Source organism: Plectrocnemia conspersa, unplaced genomic scaffold (genome assembly GCF_051122295.1).
Source record: "Plectrocnemia conspersa isolate PC_06_02 unplaced genomic scaffold, ASM5112229v1 ptg000009l, whole genome shotgun sequence".
NCBI classification, from domain to species: domain Eukaryota; kingdom Metazoa; phylum Arthropoda; class Insecta; order Trichoptera; family Polycentropodidae; genus Plectrocnemia; species Plectrocnemia conspersa.
In genome coordinates this window covers 14,280,436-14,304,079 of record NW_028277173.1, presented here as the reverse complement: position 1 = coordinate 14,304,079, position 23,644 = coordinate 14,280,436, and the positions used below count along the sequence as shown (strand labels likewise).

General features: G+C 28.4%; 1 protein-coding gene across 2 annotated transcripts; it reads right to left on the bottom strand.

Moving 5' to 3' along the window:
* Nucleotides 1–2,508: 2,508 nt before the first annotated feature.
* On the bottom strand, nt 2,509–23,157 carry mtg (mind the gap). 2 transcript variants are annotated; one of them, XM_088193431.1, is made up of 6 exons: nt 22,761–23,157; nt 5,696–5,818; nt 4,621–4,751; nt 3,739–4,565; nt 3,482–3,680; nt 2,509–3,418 (listed from the first exon to the last, which is right to left on the bottom strand). In XM_088193431.1, the coding sequence occupies exons 1-6, from the start codon at nt 22,813–22,815 to the stop codon at nt 2,534–2,536; spliced, it is 2,220 nt and encodes a 739-aa protein (XP_088049557.1). In that variant the 5' UTR covers nt 22,816–23,157; the 3' UTR covers nt 2,509–2,533. The 2 variants fall into 2 exon arrangements, with proteins under 2 accessions (XP_088049557.1, XP_088049558.1); XM_088193432.1 differs by lacking the exon at nt 5,696–5,818 and having other exon boundaries at nt 22,761–23,108.
* Between the last annotated feature and the right edge of the window lie 487 nt (nt 23,158–23,644).

The window sequence follows — 23,644 nt, the reverse complement described above, 5'->3', positions numbered from 1 at the left end:
TGTTTGAGTATTTCTACAAGTTGTCACTTTGCAATATTAAAAAGTGTTGTAAAGTGGTGGTGTCGACAACTCGACTTTTAGGTGCAAGCATAAGAATGCCCTAGTCTCCTAGAGAGTTATGATCGCGATCTTGCTCATTGCGGCCAGGACGCTCCTCATGCACGAGTCATCCAGCTTCTCAACGAGCTTGCCAAACACAAACATATTTTCGGCGATAGCTATGAGGAGCTGTAAAATTTTAAATAAAATTTATTAATTATTATTTTTTTAAATGTTTATTATTGTTTAAATAATGACCATCTGACGCATTGGGGAAACCTGAACGGAGACAATTTTCTCCATTCCATCTGCAATTTTTCTCGCAGCTTAATTTTTGGTAAAAATTTATTTTAATTTTGCCCATAAATTATCTAAAGAATTTAGATATGGTGATTGTGTAGTTCATCCTAAAAGCGTCAAACCCTTTGACACAAACTAACCCCTGCTTTTAAGCGAAGTATGGCACGGAGCGTTTTTTGCTGGAATCGCATGATAGCGTGGTGTGTGTTTGAAAATATTTTCCAGTAGAAATTCATTTAAGTGGATTCAAATATTGAAATATAAATATCAATATTCATACTAACCTCGCAAGTGTACATGTTTCCTACTCCTGCTACTGCCATACAAATTGCAACCCCAGAACGTAACGCTTCCGCCACATTATTTGACTTTGGGTAATACGCAGCAAGTAAGATATTCTTCCCCGACTCTTTAACGCACGTGTACTACACCAGTGATCCCAAAAACTTGTTTAAAAAAATATGATTATATTAAAAAACTATTTTTCCATAGTTTATAATATTTTTTTATAATAACCAATTTTTTATAAAATTATCTTGAAGTTGGTTTCTTCGGACCAATTGACTTTCGCCCAATTTTAAGATTTGGTGTTTTCGGGTCCACTCTAGCCTTCGAGTTTTATTTATTTATAAAAGCTACAGTTTGTGTCAGGCTTTATAACCTCTGAGTTCCACATTGTTGAGCTTTTTTCCCACCGTCCGCGAAAAAATGGATGGCCCTCCGCTTGCAGAAACTTCAGCAGCCAGCTTTGAAGACATTATTCAATGATTTTTAAGGAAGTCTTAAACCAACATTCGATCTTCCTTGAGCAGTTTAGAATCACATTCGTTGAACCGTTACGCTACGTTACGTTAAAACATTTTGGACAGCGTGTCGTGAACAATTAACGTGTTTACTAATTTCCGGTATATTCATCCAATAATATGCAATTTACAAATGCAATAAAATTATATTCGCTTATTTTTTTAAATGCTTATATAATATTATATAAAAAAATTAACGACAAATAAAGACCGAAATTACGCAACTGATCATAAAGGTCACTTATGCGAAACTGGACAATTTAACTTGCAATCTTTTTTTAAAACTCAAGTGAGCAATTAAAAATGACAAATTTCTTTGTATAGTTCTCAGAATTACGGTTAAAACTACGTAATAAAATATTTCGGTCAGGCTATGCACTTGTAAAGAGTTACACACCATTATTATGGCCAAGCCATAGTAGATTATTAATAGTAACAATTTAAATACATTGACATAATCATACTCGAAAAAAAATCATCTCGGAAAAAAAATTTTTTCGATAAATAATTCTCAAAAAAGATTTTTTTAATTTTTATTAAAAGTTAAATTTGTGCAAATATTTTTAAATGTTTCCTGAAAGGAAAAACAACGAGAAACCAGAATGTCTAATTGTATAGATATTAATTATATTTACATTATGGCTTATAACGTTTAAGAAAAAAATCAAATACTAGTTTAGTTACAAACACAATAATTAATATTGTATCTATTTCTTTTTTTGTAATAAACTATACTAATTAATAAAAATATTTTTTATTCATCAAGTACAATTTTACTAATAAATTACAAAACATTTATTATAAACATAACATCATAATTATCATAGCAGTCACCTTCTATACCGACTTATTCATGAACTCGATTAGCCTACGGACATCTGTAGTTCATAAAGGAAAATATTTTACTAACATAGTTCTCATTCGCGTTATAAAAATATTTACAATACACAAAATTTCTATATTATATTTACAAAGATTAAATAATACAGTAACAATAAAAATATATATATTAAATAAATAATAAACAGAAATATACGCATTTTTATTATACAACTGAGCAAATTTGTTAGGTGTGTTTAATTTATATTTATAATATATATATTTAATTACGATATTATAATAAATAGTAATTAATAATAATAATAATAATAATATAAAAATTGTTACTCTAAATGACTCTGGTTACATATTGTATTTATACACTACAACAAGTATATTTACATTTTTTTTCCAACAAATAACGTAGCCTGATTTAAAGCTATTCAATATCCTACATGTAACAGCCTTACATATGATTAATAAATTACAGATTAACTTTAATTTATTTAAGTACCACTTGTATGCGAATGGCATATATTTAGTTTCATTTTGGATAAAACACATGCACTAGATCACGAAGAATTATTTTGTCCCATGATGGCTTGATCCATCATTTTAATGGTTTTGCTAACTTTCGTATCTTCTTTGATTTCTGGCATTACGAAGACTCTCGGCACCATTGTAGTAAGCTTAATAGTCGTGGTAGTCTTAGTAGTAGTAATAGGCATCGTAGTTGTGGTTGTTTTGATCGTAGTGGTCTCTACAGGCTTAGGAGATTCTGTAACTTCAGCACTGGATCTCTCAGATCTATGATTAGTATCTTCTGTTGGTACTTCAGTCGTAGTTGAAATCACTTTCCATGACACACTCGGGCGTCTTCTATACTGCCGCTGAATACTCTTTTCTGTTGTACTCTTTTGAGTACTCGTCACTACTTCACTGCTTTCGATCGCTTTTCGACCTCTATTGATCCTACTATCTTTGTTATCCACCGGAACCGGTGTCACATAACTAGCTGATTCTTCTGACAAAGCATTCACTTCTTTTATATTAATAGGCGGAAAGAATTTACTGTTCCTATCAAATTTAGCATGATTCGTTTTATTTAATTCAACTATTTCAACCCTTGGCAGTTGCATTCCACCCTGGTTTTGTAAAATCTTCACAGCGTTACTGACTCCATTCGTATTTTCTTCAATTACGCTTCTCGTACCACTAGCATGTTGATCATCTCCCTGAATTTCCTTTTTATATGAAGAGAAGAACGTCAGAGCCTTCATCAATTGATAGCTTTTAGAAATCGGTATATTTGAGTCGTACAATTTTTTTGAATTTTTGCAATCGACATAGAACCACCAATTGCACTTAAGAATGGTTTGATCGAAGAGTGTCGATTCGGGACATAAGAACGACTTCATTATTAGACCATCGTCTGTTAAGGCGCATACGTGGAATACCTTAAAAACATAACTATTAATACAAATCTATAAAATATATATATTGCTTGCAAAGTAACATACCATGCATCCTAAATCTTCATCAGCGTATAGACCAGGGAAATGTTTTTGATCTCCACAATAGAAAGACGTATCAGGAAGGTCAACTTTTGAGAGGAAGTTATCATCAAAGTTCTTATCGTATCCAACTGGATAATATTCCTTTGGTGCGTTCATGACTTTAGATGGAGGATTTGCTGAGACTGGTGGAGGTGGATGATATCTAAATTATAAAAATATTAGTATTTATGATTCATTGAATATCTGTAAATGTAATTTACCTCTTTGGTGGTATTGTAGGCAAAAATGGCTTTGGAGTCGTTGTAGTTGTCGTTGTGGTACTCGGCGGAACATTGAGCATTTGTTGTAATATTTGGTTTTGCCTCAGTCTCACGGCAGCTTCAATAGTCTCTACTGATATATTAGTTGCTTTGGATAAAGCAGCAATTTTTTGATGCAGTGAAGATTGGGTCGAATATTCGTTATAGTTTTGTCCATTAATTACATTATAAGCAACCATATTATCGATTTTCTGCCCTGAATTATATATTGGTCCTTGAGTTTGTCTATGAAGGGACAGAGTATTTCCCATCGGTATTTTTGTCATCATATTAGGCGCTAATGGAACTTGAACAGAATTTTTGTAAGCCTGAGAAGTCACTATTGAAACTCCATTTTTGTTTTGATAATCTTCAATGGAAGCGACTCTGGAGATTGGGCCTGGTGAGTAGCTTTGCATCATCGGTGATGGTATTTGTCTGAAAGCTTCGTTTTTGTTTCCTGTCATGGCTTGTCCTATTCCAACAATTTTGACTGGTGACGCTGATATACTGACGTAATTTGCGTTTGCAGTTTGCCCCATTCTGTTCGGATTAGATTGGATATTTGGGTCAGATGATTTGGGTGGTTTTGGAACCATCATGTCTTTAGCTGGAGGTATTGGTCTGAACGGTGGTAGAGTAGCAAAATTTTGTCTGGTATTATATCCATGTGCTCTTCCTGATTCCACCATCTTTTCTGTCGGTAATGGCACGTCCAAAGTAGTAGGAGCACTAGTCGGCTGGCGAACGGTAATACGGTTGTTGTTATTTCTTACGTTTAACCTCAACTACAATGAAACGATTATTAGAATGCAAAAATTATATAATGCTTTAAAGTGTTACCTTTTGCTGTTGAGTTGCCACTCCAACATTGTTTACTGGTGCGCCATTAACGACGCTAACGGATCTCCTTTTGCTAGTGTCAAGGTTGGTCAAAGATTGGTCAAAGCCCAATTCATCCCCGACACTGAAACCTAAAATTTGAAGCAATTACGTAAGAAGAACCTTCGATGCCATTTTTTCAATACAAACGAGCGAGGTTGTTTTTCAAAATTGGAAAATGCTCTATGACCTCAAACGGTCCAATCGTCAATAATAATTATTTTTCTTAAAATCATTAAGGCGTAAAAAAGATGAATGCATACCAATTCACAAAGGGTAATTATATCTCAATACCCACTACTACTTTCTTAAAGGACGTTAAAGTCAACGATCGTATCGAAGTGATGCGGTCTAATTATGCGTTTTCTCAAATGTTTATTTGTAATCGTAAGCTGTCATTTAAATTACGATAATGGTTTGATTGTTGGGTTGATGATCTGTAGAAACTAGTTTTCGACATGTCGCCTACGTTACAGTGACCTCAGTACAAGAAGCAAGGACGTATATGCCTTTCTACAGACGTAATCAGAATCCAAGTTACACATCTACTAAATATTAAGTTTAATATTAACAATTGTACAGAAGTTGACTGCAACATATAATAACACCAGAGATATCAATTAACGTAGAGACCGCAAACCTAACTAAGAGAAATTTCGACATAATTGTTAATTTTGAACGCAAATTTGACATGCTTGTTAAATTAATAGATTTAATATAATACATAATTAGTTAAAGATAAATACTTCATATACATTATTTAAACAGGTGAGAGAAAGTGTAGAGGAAACAGGTAATAAAATAAATAATATATAGGAAAAGGTCGGCGAAGAGTAGATCGTATAGATTTGTTTAATATAAATACAAAATAAATATATACATGTATTTTATATACAAATATACATAATAAAAAACCGTGATATTTTAATTTTTTATAAGTGCAGTGTGTCGTTGTAAAAAATGTGTTCTTTGTTGTGGTCGATCTACTATTCCTCGACTACACATACATAGATAATTAAATACATGTTTGTTTTACCTAGGCCTAAGTGAGCTTTGACGCCTCCTAAGTTCCTGACTCTGAATAGTCCTGATTTTTTGAAAGCGCAGTTTAATTTGAAACCAAAATCAGACTCAAACACACAAGTGGAACGAACGCAACCTGCAACAATACAATTAACCGAACTTAAATCTATATTTTGAAGACTAATATTATTTTTTGAACATTAAAACAATATCAAATATATATGATTACGAGTAAAAGTATTATTATTATTATTGTTATTTACGAATATATGAATAAGCAAATATGTTTACACGTATGAGTTTAAAGCTTTTAATGAATTTGGTTCGATAATTTTACATATATATATACTTGTCAATACAACAAAAAGCATTGAACTGTAATTTTAAATAATATAATAAATTTCTAATCAATTAATTTTATACTAATTATTAAGTATAATTTAAAATAGAATCGAAGATATAATATTAGAAAGCAAAATAAGTTTTTATAAATAAATGCTTTGAGTTCAATTGTAAATTACCTAATGTGATTAACTAATAATTTTATAAATTAAATAAGAATGACTTGTTTTTAAAAAGTTAAGTATTATTATTTTATTTAAATTACTACAATATTTTACACATTTTAGTTGCATATATATTTTTCTGTCTTACATATTAAATATATAAAGAATATATTTTTTTATAATAAAGTTGATTTTCCTATTATTAATTATTATATATACTTTTTATTGAAAGAACTGCAATATTTTTTACACCGTTTAGACACTTTTTCAAGTTTTCTTTCTTACATATTTTTTTTTAATCCGTCACCAATAATTTAAATAAAACTATATATATTATATAAGTAACAGAAGCACATACAAAATAAATTACTTTAACAATATTTATTTAGATAAGTTATAATTAAATATAAATTTTAAAAATAAAAATAAAAACGTTATAGTTTTTTTAAAAAAAATAAACCAAAAAATATGTTTTATTCTTACCATATTAAAAAATTTAATTTAATGAATGATTTAAAATTTTCGGTAAAATCATAAATTCGTATTTGTATTATTAATTATAAAATATAATATGGGGCATTGTATTTAATAAAATTGTTTTTTTTTACTGCAATTTTAATAAATTATTTATTATAGAAATAGGTAAATTGTTTAATATTTTTTATGTCATAGTTATGTTAAGTCTACTACTATTAGTGTTATTTTAATTTATTTATCAATAAATTATAAAATATTAATAGAATAGTTAATTTCGAAATATTAAATATATCGTGGAATATATTTACATTTATAATAATAATATTTTTACCTGTATATACATTTAATATTGTGGTAATATAGTAAAAAAGTCATTAATTTATGCTTTTATTATATGTACATAGAATATTTTTTGTTAAGAAAAATTACTTAGTACATAATAGGTTAAAGTAGGTAATGTGGATATATAAACACTTAAATGTATTATTTACAAGAACGTTGAAACGCAATAGAAAAGCACTCTTAATTAGTGTCACCGAACATCAAAAAGGTTGCTTACATCTGACAGAACTTCGCGCGAATGCTAATGTGCTTTTGACACACTTAATTTATTTTACACTCTTAAACTCTTTGAATTTTCACATATTTCCATAATTGATGAACAATAACTATACAACAGTAATGACGCATGTTATTAATAAGCAATTTTCTACCAATTCACCTTGACACGTCATTCTGTTAAATTGTAATAATTTCTTAAGTTTGCATGTGTATTACATTCATACTTATTTCCCTAATTGCGCCAATAATTCGAATAACAGCTTCAGGAATTAAATTCGCATCGGCCGCACTTAACCGGCACACTGAACGGTTAACTTTAACCAGCATCCATATTGATAGCATGCATATATGATATTTTTATCTACTCCAAAGCCCATAGATACTGGTTTTAGTCGAAATCTACTCGTTTCAAGTACCAAGTTCAACACATGCGACACGGAGGCCGAATTTGGTTTAACCGCTTTCGGGTTTTACCCACTGACCTACATATAGACTATCCGTACTTGAATGTACGACGATTCGGTCTCGAATTGACGTAAGATGAGACAACTAAGGTAAGATGATCTAACGGTAAATTAGGGCCGAATCTCTATTAAGTAATATCAGTGCCCATTTTGCACGATTTTATGATGGTGGACGATAAATTGTCTTATCGAATAGATACGGGTTTAGTGCCGTAAATGTCTATCGATATATTATACCCATCGACATAATTCAACGTCATGAAAAGGTTCCTAGTTCGAATAAAAAAGAAAGTATGCGTATGAGATGATGTTACCATCATAAAGACTCGCTGTCGTATAAACATTACGAATTCTTCACGTCTTAGTTCTACAAATACACAAATGTTCCATTAAGTTTTAGAAATAAATCACTAGAGAAAGTTGTGATTTTCATTCATATAAATTGTGAAACGTTAAGCGTCAAAATTGTTTTATTTAATTTGACTGGTGAAATTTCTGGAGTTAGTGTCATTTTTAGAGCTTATGATATATTTTGTTTGAATAATCAATAATATAAATATTTAACATTAGCAATAAATATTATTTTATAATTTTTTCGTTATTTTGCATCGTCTATTTTTTTATGCTTAGAAAGTTTAAAAGATAAGGATCATTTTGTAGGAATTTCTGAAGAACTGACATTTTTTGTACCCATGTATAATTACATAATTGATAACAATAGCTGAAGTTTGATTATAATAAGCAGATTATTTAAGTAATTTTTAAAGGGGATCTTAAGACCGACTGATTATGATTTATACCATTATCTGTGATTATAATATCTGGCTTCCTCTGTATCTTAGATAATAAAAAACAATATTTTGACTTTTTATTAAGGCAAGTTAAAAACATGTATAAAATTACTTCCGTCATTCTGAACAGAGCATTGAGCCTTCAATCAGTAATTTGATGATCTTTGCCTCGTTACAAAACACATAAGGTTAAAGACGAAACATTATCTAATTCCAACCAAAAATAACCTTCATGTATAAGTCAGCTATATTGTAAAAATTATAAGTAAATTAAATTGTAATAATTGATGTCTGAATAACTCATATATATTTCTAACTAAATTATAAACAAATTAGATGAATCTGTATAACAATTTTAGACCTCTTTTCGCCAGAAAGAAACGTGAGACAAATCGATTACATCTGCATTATAAGTTTTTCGCTATAAGATTCATTTTTAAACATTATTTAATTTATTTTGATTTGTCAATCTTATATATAATTGTTCTAATAAGTTTTAATTACATTTGTTTGATTATGATTCAAAATTTTGTTCTTAAATGTGATTTTTTTGTATAACATATGTATATTATACATATGCATATGTATGTCATTTTTGCGAATATTTAATAGCAAGGTTATTTGCGTAATTTAACTGGTAACAATTTACATTTTATTACAAATTGCCTCAAATGTTCAATTTTTTATCTAAAGCTGTAATTGTAGGTTTTATGTATTTTTTGGTAACAGTGATTTAATTTAATGGCAGTTATGATTTTTAAGTTAACACATATTTTTTTAAATAAATTGTGTTTTATATTTGAATGAAAAAAGCACATTAAATTTTGATTTCGTCTACTATAATATTCATCTAGATGATTTTTTTTCTAGTTTAATACAAAAAATACCACTTTTTTAATAAAAAAATCATAATAGTAATAACTAACACAAACCTTAACTTTAAAAAAACTCAATCATAGAAATTCATTTTTTTTAAGTATTTTTCCAGTGCAGTGTTATTCAAATAAAATAGATGTATAATAGCTTTAGATCAGACAAAATACAGAGTGTCGAAAATATTTTGTAGATATTGGCAATAAAAAATATTTAGTGCGGTTAAATGTTAATTAAATGGAAGATCCAAGCAAGTTAAATTGACTAAATATCATATTTATATGTTTTAAATGTGACAAAGTATCAAAATGATTAATGTTCATTTAAAATCATATGCTAATTTAACTTAAATTTGACTCAGAACTCGGTTAATAAAAACAAACTGCTCAAAAAATTCGGTCATACTCCACAGAAAGGCGCATGTAAATGTTCATTGAACAGTGTCATCTGCTCGGATCTCGTTCAAACGACGATAAACGGTAATACTATCCACTTGTGGACTGTGCAAACGACACAAGAAAAGAGGTTGTGCGGTATAGTCACATCCGCGACCAGAGAAATTTACAACATTCTCCACTGGCGTTGGATACTGTCGAAATAATTGAATGACCCTCGAGAGGGCAAATTTCATCTCGATGCTAAACTCTGCAATGTTCGTATAGAATACTTACATAATACTATGCATACGTAGATTAAGAAACGCTCTGATGTTCATAATGTAATGAATAGTGAGTTGAAAGGTACATGGATAAGTTGTCATGGCAAATTGTTCATATTCAAATGCAAATTATTGGACTCTTGCATTTGATGCACTTGGGTAACACCAATGCATTATTACTCAGCTCGTTGCAATATTGTTTAATTTTAATTTAAACTGCAATTAATAATACATTTCGATGGGGTATTTTTATTGACTAATACTTTTATATAGATGTGTATTATGTAAGTATTACATTAAATGATATGATTAGCGGACATTCTCCAAATGTAGAAGGGGCTTAAAATGGTTGTTGAAATGTTTTATATGATATTAAATTTATTGTACTATGAAATATTTATTATCTTTATTATATTTTCTAATATACTATATACTATAACGTTCATAATATGAAACATTTTTGATATAATATGATTTTTAATTGTAGTCTATCAAATATATAAATTATTTTCTAATGAAACTTGTAATGCCTTTGGAGAACCCATCATAATTTTTTTTACATCATTTGCAGCAAGAAATGTGGCATATTATTTTATGTAAAAATATTAATTGAAGCAGTAATATTAGAAAATTCAATTGCCACATAAATAAATTCGAATATTATTTATTTACTAATTCACAATATTTATTGAAACATACCAATAAATAATATTGGCTTTTAATTGAAAATAAGACACATTTTTCGTAATCCCAAAGTCATTGCTTCATAAGCAACATAACAACACAATACAATAATCATAACCATTTAATATATAAATGTAACATATGCTATTATTATATCACGAGGGAAGGCTATATAAAATGGCAAGGCTCAACGTATATTATTCCAATTTATATGTATCCGCAAAAAAAAACATTTTTAGCAAAATTTTGTATTCATAAGTGTTAGCAATCCTTTCACTTCTAACCAATGTCAATCGTAATTGACATCTCCTAAAACCTCACGTATTGGAATAATTTTAAGCAGTCATCATCATCACTTTTTTACATTCATAAAAAAAGCACCAACAATAAACGTCTCTAATCATATTTTTTCACTTTCGTCTATCTAATCTTCGTCGAAAATTAATTTGCACGCTTGTAGAATAGATCTGAGCAAGGAAGAGGCGTTTTCTATTATGCAAAATTTGACACACATTCGCATAATATTCGTACATTAAACGGACATAAACATATGACCCGCGAAAAGAGAATCGTAAAATATTTTATTCGTGTCATTGTACAAAAATTTTTTTGGCAATTAAGTTCCGAATAACATCGACACAGACAGAAACAATTAACCCGTTCGTGGAACAGTAAAAATGCTGTACATATTTTTAAACCATTTTTAAGGATACTGTATGAAACATATTTAAAATCCATGATAAAATAAAAAATATTTTCAAGATTGAAAAAAATATTTAAAATAAATCTTGAAATTTTATTTTGAAACTTTATAATTTAAAAAATATTTAAATTAGTGTTACACAATTTTGTGTAGTTTCCTTTCAAAGGTGTCAGTAAGAGGGATTTTTGCAACACTATGTGTTTAGTAGTTGGTTGGTAATGAATAGTACTTATTTGAAACTTTTCCCCTTTTTGTTGAAAATGTATTTTCAAGCGAAATTTAATTTTTTTTCTAAAACCTAAGAAGCTAATACAAATCCACATTATTTATATTATATATTATATCCCGTATAAACTAAACATATTTAAAAAAGTGTTAGTGTAAACAAAACGTTACATTTTACCCACTATATAGTATCGTTTACAGTTAATTTTCAGAAGCAATGATAGATCTAATAACATTTACATATGGCAAACAATTAATATATGACATATTGAGACAATTTTGAAGAAGATGAAGAGATGCCAATCTACGCGTTTAATCCTCTACAGTAACTTCCATCAATTTTGTTCTTCGGTTGTCGGTTAAATTTAATTTATAGATTATAATAGTAATAATAATGTGTTCAATGTTTACTCTTAATAAGGTCTTATTGTTTACTACATAAGTTTGATATAACTGAATATCTTGAATTTGGCTATTCCGAAATAGGAATAATGGCACAGAACAAAAATTGAATAAAAACCATGATGTATACATATTTTGCCACATCGGAATTAAAAATAACTCACTATTCCAGATATGCAATCACATATTTATAATCATATTAAAATGTCGTTTATTAAATAACATCCAAGAAACTACACATTTATAAGCTGTCCGTTGGCTGATATATAATATATAGCTTTCCCACTGCGACAGCGCCGATTTCAATCAGCATACATACTAAATATATATATTACACGTTCGCATTTAAAACATACCTGGTTTATTTGCAATTCTTAAAATCTAACGTATAGTTCATTAAATCAGAAGCAATGATAATGTTTATGTAATATGATAGGAAAAACTCACTTTTCGACCTCGGAGCCCGGCGACGGGAATTCAAAATTTGAAGACTTCATTACGAAGATTGCTTTATGATTGTTCATCTAATTTAATCAATGTATTCTTGTATCCTAAACACATTATTTATATATTTAATTTTAATAGCATAACACACCTAGTTAATTTTCAATCCGATTATTTATAAAAGGAAAAACTCACTTTTCGGCCTCGGAGCCCGTCACCGAGAATTCAAAGTTTAAAGATTACATTACGAAGATTATTTTATGATTGTTTTTCTAGTTTAATCAATGTATTCTTCTAATCCTCAACACATTATGTATATATTTCATTTTCATAGTTATAACACAACTAGGTAAATTGCAATCCGATTATTTATATACAGTCAAATGGCGAATTAATGATTAATATTGTCGCGTAGCAAAATTTTATTATTAAATAATAATTATTTAAAACCGTTGTCACGGTACTGTCGGCCATCTTGTTTTATATTTGAATGCTTATTTTTCATTGGTCGAAACAACAGAACGCATTACCGGTGGCACGAAAATCAATCGGAGCAAATTCAATTTTTATTTTTATTATTACTTATTTAAATTAAATATATTTCCTTTGTTTATGTGTATTACGGTTGCGCGTCTGGAAACGGAAATGACGTCTTAGAACAATTGTATTATAGATTTTTATTGATTTTGAAATATTATATTAAGAAAAAGGAACATCTTTGTTTACAATCATCACAAATTTTGCAATAACATTTTTAGCAATAGAGATCAAAAACACATTTGGATTTAGTTTTGATCAGTTTAAGGCAAAAAATAAAATATCAGACACGATATACAACTATATTTTTCAAATGTGTTCAAGCACGGAAAGTCTATTTAAATAAATATGAAGATAAAGATACAGCCTTCTGTCAAGCCTTCAAATTCCGGCAAACCAACGCAAGGCCTTGTTTTATAAAAATATTTTTTTTTACTCTAAAACTCAATGCCATATACTCCTTTCGTGTCCTGTGAGTGATTTACTTAGAAATTGTAACCGATCGTTGCTGTTATTATATATCTTTAAAAATACATGACACAGTTAGTTTTAAAATTCACCGAACAATCCGAAACAACGCTGCTAATATATGTAGCGTTATACCCCTTGTCGACTTCACTGATATGGATTGTGTGGCACAACCCTTAATCTGGCTATTCGTAATACATATTCTAAATATATTTTATAATTAATCTGGCGATTCATAATATATATTAGTGGCAAAAAACTACAATAATTGGTTCAGTTAGGATTTTGGGCAAAAATTATAAAAATAGTCGGTCTTTATCATTTCTTAATCAATTATAAAATCAAATTAATAACTATTTTTAAGTTCGAAAAAACATAAAAATATAAATTAACTATCAAAATTATTGTTCAGGAGTATTTTTATTAAGTTAATAATAATTGAAACAATCTGCTTTTGAATTGTACATGTCAAAAGCAAATCTTCCTTTAAACTTAGTAAACTTTGAGTTTAAAATTAAATAAATTATTATAAAGTTCAACTATTATATTCGTATTCTAATATACAATAGCGTATTTAGACATTTATTATTCTTTAACACTGATCATAATCAATATATTTATGAATGAAATTCACCGCAAGTAAGATACTAAACGATATCAATCGGTCAAAATTCGTCCGCGAATCGATATTATGTAGGTCAATGTCGACAGTAGAAAGTGGCGAGTCACCGGTACTGCTCGACAAATGAAAAAAACGTCATTAACTCATCTAAATAACTCTCATGGTGCCATCCGTGTCCTATAATTACACAAAAATTACCAACCGGTTTAAAACCAGAATAAAATTTATTTAAACCAAAAATATTTGCATAAACTGTAATGCAAGTCGTTTAAATATCCAAATCCCAATGTCAGAGTTCAACGATCTTGAGACAAAGCTTTTAAGCTTAAATTATTCAAAAAAAATGTAATATAATATATGCATCCATTTACATTTAAACATATCTATAATTTATATCTGCAATTACTTAATTACTTACGATGCTTCAGATATCAATAAATTTTATATACAATAATAATCTTAAACTCGGTTCCGGTTCCGATCTTATAAAAAATATACATTACATTAAAATTGACCCATATTTAAACATAAACGCGTGCAAAGTCACGTTCACATCTTTGGAATAAATTACGTTTATTAAGTTTATTTTATAATATAAACGAGAAGTTAACGGTAAACGCAATTACTTACATACTATTCATTTTATGCACACGCACTTAATCGGAATTTAGGAAGTTCCTTATTTTTATAAATGCATACAAATAGCTGTAATTAACCTTGATGGGTAAATATAAATTAAATAATAATAATTGTCGTATTGTTATTTTAAAGGCATCATTAAACAAAGAAAAATATGTGTTGATGAGCAATGTTCGTGTGAGAATGACTATTTTTTTCTATATAATAATAAGATACATGGTTATAATAAAAATATTCATCGTGCATGTATAAATAACATATTTTAAAATTGGATTGAAATATCTACGTTATTTTAAAGCTAATGAGTTTATTTTTTAAATACCAGTTATTTTAAAGTGGATTATTTTGTTGTATTTTTATCTTACATCCTGCATTTAATTAGATATTATTTATGTACTAGACTTATTCATGTACGTCTTAGCTTGAAAATAATGTTTTTTCAACACATATTATTATATAATTTTTACAAAGGCTTATATTTAAAAAAATAAATTGTATATACTTTGCGTTCTGAAGTACATACGACTATTTATAACATTTCAATAATTACTGTATCACGATATTTTTATTTTTATTTAGTCTTTTATACAATACATATGTTTTACAAACTGCAAAAAAATTAATTAAAATAAATATGTATATTAAAAGTTGCCCCCAACGATTTATTTCAGGAAATGTCCTTGATGTATGTTTTAACGTTCATAATCAATCAAATATTCTTGTATTACTATCTATAGATTGACACAATAAAACTGAATGATGTTTGACATGCTTAAATTATCATCAAACAAGTGAAATTATTTTTTTAATATATCTTTAAACATCAACCGTTTATAATTAGATAAAATAAAATACAAAATATAATATGATAGTTTCTCAACAAAATGTCATAACTCTGTTACAATTCCATCTTGAACAACTTTCCTATGCAATTTTATGGAATTCGTCACATGTCGTTTGAGATGATGAGCAATCTAGGGAATCTATGCAAAATGTTCAAACTATGGCACGCGACTACACAACAATGAGTAAACAAAAACAAGTATTTCATACTAAAAAAACGCACATCCTTTCATGAACGCAATTCATATGCATAATTTAAAAACACATACAGTTTCTCTTCTGAGTCATGACTGTGCCGTGCGCGAATTCTTATTGTTTGCCTTCAACTAAATGAATTGGAATTCAATAATTATCTTTATAAAATATAAATGATATGATTTATCACAATATATCGCGTGTATAGGTACCATATGAAATATACATATAAACTTATGTATGTTAAATATAAAAAAAAGAATATTGAATTGCTGACATAGTAACTTAAAATTAAATATAATAGTAAGATTTACTTATGTTATGTCTTTCAAAGCTAAAATGCTGACTACTAACAATGACGTTAAAGAAGTCTTCCTTTTCCTTAATTTTGAAACTGAAGGCTATTGTTTTTTGCTCTCATTTTAGTAAATAAAAATACACGAAGCTCTTAATTATATACGCAAACTCATCATCCGCGATACGAATTCATAATGTAAATAATTATACCGCAACGCCTTTATAAACACAAAACAATGAGAAAATTAATTACGCAAAAGTACATTTGTTCATCAACAAACCTACAATAAAATCAATCCTTTTTCCTATTAAACCGATTCATATACTATTTATAATATTTATTATATATAATGCATATTTTCGCAACACGCAACAAAGCAATTACGAATCGTTAAGCAAGTTCATTTCTAACTAGTTTTGTGATTTTTAAATTGCAACAATTTCAATCATGGTATTTCATTTTTTAAAAATTTATAATAATAGTATTCAAACCTATGGATTAATTCTAGGGATTGTTTTCTCTCACAGATTCGGTGCGTTTAATTTCGATTTCTATAAGAAAAACAGGTTTCATATACAGGGCAGATAGAGGCCATCGGAAGAATTGAAATTCTTTCCAATGAACCTTGGAGGTTCAAATCCAATCGAAACGCATTAACAAGTCACGGTAAACTATAACTGAATTTAATGACTCGCATAAATGAAATCCATATAAATCTAAGCAATTGTGAAACAATATAATTACTCAAAAATATTGTTCTTATACTAACGATTCTCAAAATGCTATTTTTAAATGAGAAATACAATAACATGTGTTATAATAATAAACATTTAAAAAATATATAAAACAGTTATGATGCAAACCTAAAATAGATGAGCACAATCCCAGCTCTTCATAGCTATCACCAGAATCATCCTAGTGTTTGGCACACTCGTTTAGAAACTAGATGTCTGTGCTTGAACGTTCTCAAGCACTGACATCCTGGCCGCAACTGGCAAGAATAAGGAACGCGATCGCGACTCTCTAGGGCGCTACGAGTGCAATAAAATGTATCCCAAAACTCATAGCAAAAAACTCTACGATACAAATACAGATAATACACATCTCAGATTTTTTTAAATCTCTCCAACAACAAGTACTATTCTTCACTCAGATTCCAGACAATGGAGACATATTTTAGGACGCTACAAACTAACGCATCGTATAGAACGCGAATCAACAATATATTTTTTTAAATTACACGCGCTCCGCATAATGAAGCCGGGCATCTTTAACGCCTTATCAAAAACTTTTGCAGGAAGTATTTTTGCTTAAAACGCCTCCGCCTAAAATGTAAGAGTATTTCGCCGGGCAAGAAGATTTGAAAATGTGACAACGTGCCACTTGGCGATGCTAAAGGTAGTTGATTGTCGATCGATCACCTCTACAGCGACTCCAAGTCTGTCTGTAAATATAGTGAATCTGAATTTATGCAAAAACTCTGAAACATTTTTAGGTCATCAGCATGTAATAAATATTATTATTATTAATTTCCTCATTAATAAAGAGAGAAAAAGAAGAGAGCCCAGATTTGATTCCTGTGGTACTACAGAATGAGCGAAATACTCATAGGAGCGTCGATTTACATAGCTCACATTAATTGTAATTAAAAAATTATTTATTTTGATTAAATCATCCGTTGTAACTTGACAGGCGTAAGCCCAACGAGTTACAATGGGCACATCTGTACAAACTGAGTAAGTCAATCAGACATAATGAATACATACAAGTAAGTATTAACCACTAGACTGAAAGTCTGGGAATCGGTGAAATCTATATTATTAATTATTAATTATTATGAGCTATACAATTTATAATCAATATATGTCACTGCAGTTGGGACTGTTTTTTTTTAATAATAGCATATTTTTATAAATAAAAATTTTAGTGCCGCTGCCGGGGCTCGAACCCGTAACCTCAGAGTTACTAATCAGAGATGTTACGGACTACGCTATTCCATCCTATTTTTGTATGTTTATGCTATAAATTTATTTGTAAAAATATTGCCATAAACAGATATAGATTACTGAAGGAACCATACACTTATACTGGATTAGACATTGATGCACTATAAGCATTTATTTATTTTACTAAAATAATCAAATATATTTCTTCTGCATAATTTGATTTTTACATGACTCATTTTAAAATAATTTATCAGTTATTTGACTCATTATTCAAATTTATGAATGAATCATAATAGAAAAGAGCAATGAACTTGTATATGAAAATTCATCATAATCAATACGTTCGTGTATTTTCGACACGGTTTTGTTCAATGTCGTGAGAATTTTTTTCGTGCATTACGTTTCATGAATTAATACCTAGGTCTAGGTTTAGAGACTTGACACACTGAACTGGCCGCTTTTCATCTTCGATTGTTATTGAGCAAAAAGTATTATTAGAAAGTGGATGCTATGACAATTTGCATGTATGTATAGAAAATCTTTATGTAACGTAAAATAACCGTTATACGGCTTGACAATGTATCAAATAATCGATTTTGCAATTGCATTTGGTGAAAAAATAAAATGAAATGAAATCGCCGACGATGACTCGTTCGAAGAAAATTGAGGCCACACTCAGAGGTCTCAAAAATGCACAGTATCCGGTAATGGAGTTATAATTTTAAGAACTCCTCGATTAATCGGGCACGCGTGAATATTTAACAAATATTTTCGGCGTCCCACTTACATTGTGGTCATAGAAAATTTTTGTTTATAAAGATAAATAAAGAGAATAAGATGTTTTTACAGCAATGTAGCGACTGTGTGTTTATATTTTAGAGTAGTGTTTGTTAGAAGCTGTGTGAAACAGGAGAAAGGCGATGACCATTAATCCATTAACATTTTCCCTGGTACTCGTGCAAAAATAAAATTTATCCATGAATATGAAAGTTGGCCGACGTATCCGCTTTGAACGAGGAAAGTACAGACCGAATCGCTTCTTTAAAATCCGTTTTAATATGAAGTAAAAGTGAAAATGTAAAATATATAAGTATTAACATCATAAGAGCAAACTCGACCACAAGAAATTTCCTATTAGTCATTTATGCATCACAGAAATATGCATAAATGCACTATTATTAACTTTCCTAGTCTATGCTAACTTATATTATAAACTCGCGAGTAATAATACGGTCGATAATAACCGCTACAAATTAAACATTTTAATAAGTTGACAATAAACAATATAATAAAAAAAGTATAAGTTTCATTACCATCAAATAAATAAATAAATTATAAAACAGACCTTTTAACTATAATTTAAGACCTTATGGAATTAAAATAAATAGTTAAATGTTAGATTTTAGCTAATTTTTAGCTTTAGCACAATATTAATTATTGTATACTAACAACGCTGATATAATAATCCAAACCAACATTTAGTAAATAATTAAATATCCATAAAGTTTAAAATCAAATGGTTTAATGTAAGGTATAATTTAATTTATATGTTAAAATAAAATATTTTATGTATGTATATGTCAATATATTATGTATCAAAATCAAACATATTAAAATAATGTATACTATAAAAACTAGTATAGCTATTATTTATGTAACACATATTAGGAATTCATAAGAATTCTTGTATTTTTCAGTATATTTACATCATTTTATGTTTTTTTTTCATGCACATATCAGTGTCAATGATTGTGCAGAAATGTGTCCTTGTTGTCATTGGCAGGTTAATAACAGAAATATGTAATACAATATAAGTCTAAAAAATTGAGAGAAAGTAACATAAAACTGACCCTACTGACAAAGCTATTCGTGAACTTGGTCGTGTGTTTCACAAAGTATATTATTTTGATAGTGTTGCAAACATATAAACTAATAATAAAGATAGGGTCATTATTATATATATTTTTAATGAATTTATGAAAGATTTCAAGCTTAATATGTGTTTTGTATCATGTTTATCTAATAGATAAACACTTTATTGCCCAACTATTTATTAAATTTATTAGTTTGTAAAAATTATATATCTGACTATTTTTTCTCCTCCACCTTCTTATTTGTGAAGGAGGAGAAGAAAAACTGCAAAGTAAAAAAAAGTGCATTGCAATGTCACATTTTCTCTAAATCTTCAAAGGGAGGTAAATACAAGTTCCTAGTTAATGTTCAACGAAAAAAAAATCATTAAACTATCAGTGAAAGATAGCAGTGATTTCGATATTATTGATTATTAAATTTAAATATTTTATAAAAAAATTAAATAATAAAAAATATATGAGTATTTTGCGAAAATCATTTGTATATGATTATTTATTGGTTTTGGAACGAATCAAATTGATTTTTTATTGTTTCTCATGGGCAAATTTGCTTTGATGTACGAGTATTTTAAAATACGAGCATGCTTAGAACGAAAATAAATTTAATTGAGTCAATTTAACTATTTAATTAATTTAAAATATTTAAAAAAATACTATGGTAATGAATTTGCCTTAATTCGTTTTGAAGAATGACTTTTGTTTGCCAAATAGAGAGCTTTATTTATTTTAAAATTATAGACACCATATAAAGAAAGTTTTATTGCATCATAGTGTTTTAGTATGTCATTGCAAATGTAATCAAGTGTAAGTTATAGCTATTTTATGTATATATCAATATGATTTTTTTAATATGCACTACATAAATACTCAATTATATTGAATTATGTTCTATAAAAATATACATATATAACACGTATCTATTTTCACTTTATGAAACGAGTCAACGTTTTCATAACCCACATTCTCAAAAATCACGTATCAGGTTACACGTTTTTTTCACATCGCAGCAAACAAGTTCGACAAATATATTTATCACTTCGAATTTTCTCACAACATTTGACCCCTGGACGTGTGTTTATCTATCTGCTTACAATGAAAACATTACAGATATTTTCATCTCATAATACGAGATAATCTGACGACAACTGATTGCGAAAGTGTTAAAGAAAATTATACGTTTCTACACAAAAAAATGGAGCATAATCTGAAATTGTGCAAAGAATCGTTAAATATGTGTTACATGTTAAATTTAAAATTTTACTCAATCGATATCGACGTAGATTGAAAATACAATGATCGATTTTTGAAAGAAAAGTTATGAAATATGTTGTAAGAATTATGTTTCTCATCTCTCAGGTATGTAGTGATATTATGAGAAAATGTAGCGTATTATAAATAATACAATTAAATATGATGGTTACACATTTTCCTTCACACAATTATAAGTACTTAAACGCATAGAAAAATAAATTTGTGTAATCATATTTTTAATTTATAATCAATTACTTTAACACACAAATGTTATATTATGATACTTAAATAAATAATAACTAAATAATTTGGAAATTCTAGTTTGTAAATTCGATATATTATTTGGAAGCCACAATTTATTAGTCCGTGAAATGTTTGTAAACATAAATAATTGCCTGCTTTTTTATTCCTTTCATTTTTATAATAACAAATAAAGTAAATAAATCGATCAGTAACTTACATATAATTTTGGGCTATCACTTGTATACTAGTATTTACAGAGTTTTTAATACGTTATTATTACTTGGGAATAAAGAATCAACATTTATTAATACATTATATTGTTATTATTGATTAATGTAAATTAAATAACAAAAAACAAAAGAAAAAATATTTACATTCATACAAACACAAAAATAATTAAGTCACATATATATATGAACATATATATTTAATTTGTATTATTCTTGATCTAATGTATAGTATATGAAATCTGATGTATTTAATATAGTTTTAAATGAAAAAATTTGATGAACACTGATTTAATCGAAATATTTAACTATGAACAAAAAAGACTTATGGTTAATTTAATATAGCCTCAAATATTTAATTACATATATTTTTTTTTCATATTAAATATAAAATTGTGAACTTTACTTACGCACATTAATGACAGAATTGGCCTTCGATGTTTCCCAATTTTTATTACCGGTTACTAATATATCATAATTTTGACCAGCTGAATATCTTCCGTCAGTCTGATTTCAATCATGTATAATGAGTTAATCGAATATAAGCAACATTATCTGTTAAAAATATCTTTAAAATGTTTATATATTAAATACCGGATTCACTTTTGACAAATTAAATAACTCTTTACGCTTCGTATGTTAAAAGACATTGTTTACGTCCAAGCAGCATAATTATTGAAATATTTTTACCAATTTTTTACATACATTTTACTTCATAATTTACATATATCGTGCACTAACTCGCATTTTCTTCCAACCGGCGAAAGTAATATATACAAACAACACACGCATGCTTTGAAGCATGAACTTCTCAGGTGCAAGTAAAACTGTTACTGAAACACCAATGATCAAATTTCCTTCACAATCACCACAATCGCTTTCTCGATTTTCTAAATTTACAATAACTGATTTATCGCTCTAATTTAACTATAAAAAAATATACAACATTCCTTTTCGATTCAACGGAAAAACGCGTGTCAAGGTTGCGATTGAATTAAACTAGTTTCGAATGAAAACATTATAATATAGCATGCTTATATATATCAAGATAATCAATTTTCCTTATAACCGTTAGTCCAAAATTGTCCAAAGCGAACACGTTGTTAATGATCCACATCCTTCGTTAAGTTATTTAATGTATTAAACTTACCTATTGCGAACATTGCCACTATTAGAAATCCAAAGCATGCTTTTATCTTAGCCATTTTAATTGTTTTTTTTTATATTATTTATATGGATTATATCGACTTTCTTCGATCGATGATGATCAATGCACACTCGATATAATTAGGGTAACTTTCACAAGAAGAGTCACAATCACATGGCACTTGAACCTTATTAGCCTTTGTAGATTCCTATTATAAGTTTTGGTTTGTTATTATTTTAAGTTTATTTTGAAGTGCTCCGTTGATGTTCACATTACGAGAGCAAACTATTCACTGTGAAGGCCAGCAAGCAGCACACCGGCCGTCCGATATCAACTTTCTTACTGAAGTGTTAAGTGTTGCGGCCAATAGTTATAAGCTTCGTCAGGGGTTACAAAACCTGATTGGCGGACAGAAAACATTTATATATATACATATGTAAAAAGGTTGTACCTGCAAAAAAATGCATTTCGAAAGTTTTGGATTTCGGACTCAGTACGCGGAAGATTCGCGTCTTTGTTTTTTTGTGTATGTTGAAATTAATGTTTTATAAAAAATATTAAGTTGTACCAATTTGAATCTGTGTTGTATAAAATAGTAATGAGTAAAAAAATTGCAGGTATGTCTTTTCAGCGTGCTTATTATTACTTTATATGTAAAAACTGTATTATCAAGATATTATGCATAGTTTTTTATTCGATTTGATATGTTATTATAGTAATTAGTTTGAATATATTCTACAAAACAGAGGTCAGCAAACTTTTTTCGTAAGGTACCAGATCATAATCAAATAAGCAAAATAAAATGAATTTCAAAAAAAAACATCTCTTCCAGTTATTTAAACGTAGTGTAAGTTTTATATTTTTCACTATTTCACTATTTTTCCTTT

Bases quoted from the DNA above. Each gene is read 5' to 3' on its own strand.
- mtg (XM_088193431.1), bottom strand. From the start codon at position 22,815: ATGGCTAAGATAAAAGCATGCTTTGGATTTCTAATAGTGGCAATGTTC. The intron at 5,819-22,760 runs GTAAGTTTAATA...GTATTGTTGCAG, and splicing joins AGTGGCAATGTTCGCAATAG to GTTGCGTTCGTTCCACTTGT. The intron at 4,752-5,695 runs GTAAAACAAACA...TTCAAATTTTAG, and splicing joins CAAAGCTCACTTAGGCCTAG to GTTTCAGTGTCGGGGATGAA.